We start from the raw sequence: 6,340 nt of genomic DNA, 5'->3' as shown, positions 1-6,340 counted from the left end.
ACTTGAGTTCAGCTGTTCTGTGCTTCTTAGATCCTTCACTGTCTTCGTCAGCATGTCTGGTACATATATGATCTACTGACTGTTTCGACTCAGTGAGGTCAGGAATCTGTCACTTCATGTTCACTGTAAAACTGAAAAGATCATACCTGAGGAGTCACTGGGACATTCCTCCCTTAAAGCCAGCATGCAGCAAAGGCAGACTCCCTGTGCTCATTACCTTTCCATCACAGACCAGCTGCTGTGGAGTCATTCATCACGATTACAAATCCGCCCGGTGTTGGTAGCCTACAGCTCCACCATCAGCCTGTGAGATGCACAAACGGGGCTCCGAGCCATCGGCCCCTCTGGGCGGCGTGTTAAATTCACACCACAACAGGTGATAGTAGTGGACAGTGGCAGGCAGGTTTTGTTATGAGGGAAAAACTAATTTTGAAATACTAGTTGAAACTCTGCTTCTCCTGTCCTGCTGCCACAGGATGTAGACCATTTGACAAGAAAATAAGGTATTTTAGAGGTTGTAAATCTTTTTGTTTCAATTACCTTTGAAATAGGGCTTTCTCCTTTTTCCAGCCACATTTTTGATCCACTGAAAAAGGTGTCACTGTGCTCTTGACTGTCTCTGTACGCACATAAGCAGGAAAGGGAAGCACATGGTCTTTCATAAACTAGTTAGGATGACGCTAACCTCATCTAAATTGCCATTATTTCCTGGTTTGACCCACAGCAATGCTACAGCCAAGAACTTCCATCTTTGGAACAAACTGTCGTTCCCACAGTTGAGCCAAGGTCTACTGTTGACATTTTACATTTAAGAATGGGTATCTTGATTTTAATGGTGATTACTTTACAGTTAGATTTAACCCCTTCTTTCTTACAGAAATTTCTACAATAACATTTTAATGTTGAATAATTAGACATTTTTGAAAATATATTTTGTAGGTTATATATTTTTATTAACACTCATCCATACATACAGAAGCAAATGCAAATGAACCGTTACAAGTGCCCCCAGAAGTCTGTTGAACTTTTCTTTAGTTGAGTTCAGTGAGTTGAGCAACGTCACACAAGTTCAAGTCATGTGACATTACATTCATCCTGAAAGATTTTAAATATTAAGAATGACCTATAAACTCATTGGTCATATTTATTTATCATGGTGAATGCAGCTTTAAAGAAATCAAATAACCCCTTAAAAGCCCATTTCCCCCCTTTTGTTTCCCCTTTATGTAACTTTAATTTAATTTCTGGCAGTATCACATTCATAGATTTTGTATTGGATTGTTCCAGCTCTACTTTGAAGCTAATGTATATGGTGTTTACACTGACTGAAATATTCAAAACGAAAAGACTCCATATTTATTATAGCTGGATCATTCCCTCTAATGGAAATATTCTAGATGTTGTGTGTATCATTTTATACACTTGTACCCAAAATTTAGCAGACATATCTGGTATCCTTGGACACTGGGATCTCCACTAGAACTTCAAATGCACAAAGAATAGCTGATGCAAAACAGACATCTTGCTCATCCCAGGGCCCAGCCTCACAAACAAACACTATATTACCATTTGGGACTCCAAATGAATCTGCAGGGGTCTAGTTTGAAACCTCTGTGGAGCTATTTTAGTTGCTAGTGCACATAGGCTCAAAGCTTAACCTACCTAATGCTGAATTACCAACCTGCCTCAGGGCCCCAGATACTCAGGACCCCTAGAGGTAACAGATCCATTGTTTGTCAGATGATTTGCTTGGAAATATGCACTACTAAAGCACAATATCAAATTAAATGATTGTTGCCATAATGTATAAGGCTGGTGATATTATATATATTTTTTGTTATTGTCAACAAATCCCATGAAAAGACCAAAACCAGCAATGTGTCATCCATCTGTCAATACTTTCCATCTTCCCTACCCTGTCTGTGGCACTCAGCCCTAAGCCCATTAGTTTCTACTAAAGATGTAAATCTTTAAAAATGGGTCACAAATAAATAAAAAAAATAAAAAATGTTTTAAAAACGGCTAAATTATTTACTTAATCTGCTGGGCACTGTAGTTTTAAGATTGTCACTCAAACACGAGTAAATAGTTTAAATTTGTTGAGAACTATTTTCAGCCACCGCTTTGTTGCAGTACTGACTATTTAAGGCAGCAGGACAGTGCATGTGGGATCGACTTAAAATAAACCACAGTGCCCATGGTCATGGATATGTTTTTTGGACAACAATGTTCTATGGCACATAAGAATTATCTATATCACACTTTGGCTAAAAGGCTATACATGTTAGTAAGATCAATTCATTGTTGAAAATATCACCACTTATCCTTTAAGGCGGGTCCTGTATTATTACTTGTCTTGTCCACCTGTGTCAAGCTTTACGTGGTGCATGTTCTTAATAGATTCTTGTTTTAACTAAATAGGGGCCCACAGCTCATTTCCCCTCAGGGCCCTTGGTGGGTTAATCTACTCATGAGCCTACCTGTTTTATCCTTAGCTCCTCCACCAATTTTCTCTTTAAATTAAAATATCTTTGACTTACTAACACTTTTCCCATTCAACATTGTAGTAGAGCCAGACCAACAGGAGCTGTCAATTTCCATCAGTATAAAATGTTATGAAAATAAATTTCATCGTCCTTCTTAATTGTACTAACACAATTAAAGTGCATACATCAATAAACACAATGTGTGGAAACAAATAATTAGTTTTGTTAATGAACATGTTAAATAAAGTTTCTGTGAAATGACCTTCCATTGTCATCATCCGGGCCTATATATATCACACTGCGCATGCGCACTCTTCCACTGTGGTTCGACCTCTGCAGTCGGTAAGTGTGTAATGGCAGGTTGAATGAGACGCCTGTCTTCCTAAATCCCTTTTCATCCTCTCTCTAAACTTCACGGTGCAGCTTACAAATGAGGATAGCATGCACAATGCATGTGAATGTACATATGAATGTCTTTATTTTCTCTGTGGAGCATTTTTACAACCGTTTGACCTTACCTCTCTCTGATCTTCCCTCCTCAGACAGACCCGGCTTCAACCAGATTTGACCAAACCGGTTAAAACATCCTAAAATAGAAAATGTACACCTGTGCAAAATTCGTCTCCACGCCGGCTTTGGTGAGTTTGTTTTCTGCGGTGTCTTTCCGGGATGTGCATTTGAGTCTTGCTTGCTTGCTTGTTTAATATCACCAGTAATTCCGGTGGGCCTCTGGTTGAACTTGACAAACGTTAGCTGACTGGCAAGGGTATCTGCAGTCTAGGCTAACAGGTTAGCTAGCTAATGCTAAAGCACAGAATGACAGTCTTTTTATATGGTAGCAATGTAGCTGTAATGTTTGTGAATAATGTGCATGCAAGTTATCTTGAGGAAAAACTGCCACTGTGCCTTTTGCTTTAGCTCTTAGCGGACATTTTCAATGAGGGCCGTTAGCTAAGGTCATTACAAGCTTTTGTTAGCCGAATTTAGTGCAGAGTTCATCTGAAAACTCAAACACAGGGCTGTGCAATTGACACACAAATAATAGCCTCATCCCATTGGGCATTGTTGGCTCCCAAATAGATGTAGCCTGGGTTACTCATTTTCCAAGGTCATATTTCAGTTTCTAGTAGATAGTAGCAGGCTAACCAGTTTAAACTACAACAGGACTATTTGTTAATAAACTTGCTATCAATATTTATTGTAGTTTGCCAGCATCACAGATACTCAAAACTTTAAACACCAGTGACTTTGACAGACTGTACTTGCAGGTCATTAAAAGCCACAGGTCATCAAGTGTTTGCAATGCAGTGAATAACACTGATTGACAAAGTGACATTCAAGGTGCCTTCCACCTGCTCATGTTGTGCAGGCTGTGAATAGCTACCAGCAATATGTTTCATGTCTTATAGTGTGTGTGTGTGTGTTAACTAAATTTGTACTGCTTTTGTATCTCTGCTGTTGCTGCAGGTCCGTGCTGGTTCCCGGGCTCTTTACAGACCCCTCTCTGCCTCTGTGCTGTCCAGGCCTGAGATCAAAACCGAGGTAAGATGAAATACAGGCTTTCTACTGGGACTGACTAACGGTCATTCTACCACTTGTGTTACTTCAAACTAATTTTGACTCAGTTGGTTCTAGTCATTTACTTTATAAAATGTCAGAAATCCTAGATGCCCATCACAAATGTTTAGACCCCAATGTGACAGTTTCAACTTGGTCTGGCCAACAGCCAAAAAACCCAAGATGACAAAAGTACAAAAGTCCCAACTCGTCCACTTACTAGCTTTTCAGAGTATTGAATTGGTTTTAATTTGAAATGAAGAAAAGCGTGAAACTCTTGTCAAGGCTAACATGGAAAAATTATCATGAGAACTTGCATTCAGTCAGTTTAATCAGTAAACACTTTTGTCAACTAACTAGATTGTCATATTCCATGGCATTTGTTTTTAAAAGGTGAAAATTTACAGTTTGTCTTCTTGCTCCAGAGCAGCGTTGCTGTGATGCCACAGAGCCCTCTCACCCAGGTCACACTGAGGGGCTTCCAGACCAGTGCTATCAGCAGGGACATTGACACCGCTGCCAAGTTTATTGGAGCTGGAGCTGCCACAGTTGGAGTAGCTGGATCCGGAGCTGGAATTGGGACAGTGTTTGGCAGTCTCATCATTGGCTATGCTAGGTTTGTTTTCACAGGCGTACATCCTGAAAAGATTCAAATTTACTTGGATTAATAGTCTTCTGGTGCTTGCTTGCTTACATTTTTTTTTATTTTTCATAGATGCATTGACAGTTTGTACTTGTTTGCAGGAACCCATCTCTGAAGCAGCAGCTGTTCTCATATGCCATCCTGGGATTTGCCCTGTCCGAAGCCATGGGACTCTTCTGTTTGATGGTCGCTTTCCTTATCCTGTTTGCTATGTAAAACTCTGTCATACAATACTTTCATTACAGATGTGACTACATATTTTATTGTGGCTACCAAAATTGTTCCGTGTTGTCATGGAAATGTACATTTTCAAGTCTTTAGGCACTGTCAAAATAAGAGAAACATGTATTGTACAAATGTAAGAAATTACGTTATTAAAGTACATGTATTTGACTATTTAACAATGGCAATAACTTGTGTCTGGAATATCATGCTAACACAACAGAAAGCAGTTGGCTTTCATGAATGTCATCTTTGCTGTGAAGCAGCTGCTTAGACCTCCCATGAATCAGCCTTGTTTTCTGAGTATCACATGCAAGCTTTTTGGGGTCCACCTTATTGAATTCTTGGTTCAGCTGCCGTTACATAGTACTGTAATTAGACAGCAAGTGAATGCTTGCTTTTGTAAATGGCGTTGAATAAATCTAGATGATTTAATTGAGCTATAATGGGTTTTGACTTTTTGAATGGCATTTATGAAAATCCCTGCAGGGTTGTTTCAAAAACTGACCCAATTGGCTTGGACTGAGTTTAGTTACAGCTGAAACGGTTTAATCAATTGATTAAAAATGTCTGTTTAGTAATAGGTTAATGTTGAAGCAATAATTCCCAACATTTGCTAGCTCCAGCTTCTCCAAAGTGAGAATCTGCAGATTCTTGTCAGTTTTGTTTCATTGTAAATTGAATATCTTTAGGTTTTGGCCTGTCAAAGTCAATTTGAATGTGGCTTTTAGAACTGGTGATGGGCTTTTTATGTTTTTATATACTAATTGATTTATAAGAGAAATTAAAAGGTGAATCCATGATAAGACTACAGATAAAAATTAAATAATATAAATATGCTAATTATATCTGGTGCAATACATTTATTGTGCATTGTCCCTGCTTAAACAAATTAAAATCAATAGCTGCATCCCATAACTTGCATATTAAAAAATGAAATTACAGAACTGGTAAATATCAAACAAAAGCTGCCAGTTTAGGATGGATGAAATTAAAAGCAAACCTGTATGCGGGTACATTTTAATAGCCCTGAACAGTATTGAGAGAATATAAGAAAACCATTTGTCCATGATTGTATAACAAATATTTAGAAAATAAATTACACTGATCCAGGGATGCTAACATTAAAAGTTAACACAGGCTACCACAATGCACTTTTTTAAATTAAATATACAGTACTTTTCAACAGACATGCAAGGTGCACTGAAACCAAACTACATGCAACTTACATAAGGGTGATGTGGAAACTTCAGAACATATGAATGGAGAATGGACTTTTCAGCGAAGTAGGAGACTGTTAAGCAATTCAACTTTTGAAGCGAAAATATTTTTATATTCATAGATTCTGGATTTTTCAATGAGGGAGAAAGAGTAGATGTGCTTTTAAGAATTTTTAATGAGGTATTTTGACCTTTTTTTGTGACAAAACTAG

General features: G+C 38.2%; 1 protein-coding gene across 2 annotated transcripts; it reads left to right on the top strand.

Moving 5' to 3' along the window:
* The first annotated feature begins 2,769 nt into the window (after positions 1–2,769).
* Positions 2,770–5,347, top strand: atp5mc3a (ATP synthase membrane subunit c locus 3a). 2 transcript variants are annotated; one of them, XM_044216391.1, is made up of 5 exons: positions 2,770–2,828; positions 3,029–3,124; positions 3,954–4,028; positions 4,469–4,659; positions 4,788–5,347. In XM_044216391.1, exons 2-5 carry the CDS (start codon positions 3,086–3,088, stop codon positions 4,900–4,902), a joined length of 420 nt encoding a protein of 139 aa, XP_044072326.1. In that variant the 5' UTR covers positions 2,770–2,828; positions 3,029–3,085; the 3' UTR covers positions 4,903–5,347. The 2 variants fall into 2 exon arrangements, with proteins under 2 accessions (XP_044072326.1, XP_044072325.1); XM_044216390.1 differs by having other exon boundaries at positions 4,451–4,659.
* Positions 5,348–6,340: the final 993 nt, after the last annotated feature.

This window comes from Siniperca chuatsi, linkage group LG12 (genome assembly GCF_020085105.1).
Source record: "Siniperca chuatsi isolate FFG_IHB_CAS linkage group LG12, ASM2008510v1, whole genome shotgun sequence".
Classification (NCBI taxonomy): domain Eukaryota; kingdom Metazoa; phylum Chordata; class Actinopteri; order Centrarchiformes; family Sinipercidae; genus Siniperca; species Siniperca chuatsi.
The sequence above is the reverse complement of the archived record's forward strand: the minus strand, read 5'-3'. Positions and strand labels throughout refer to the sequence as shown.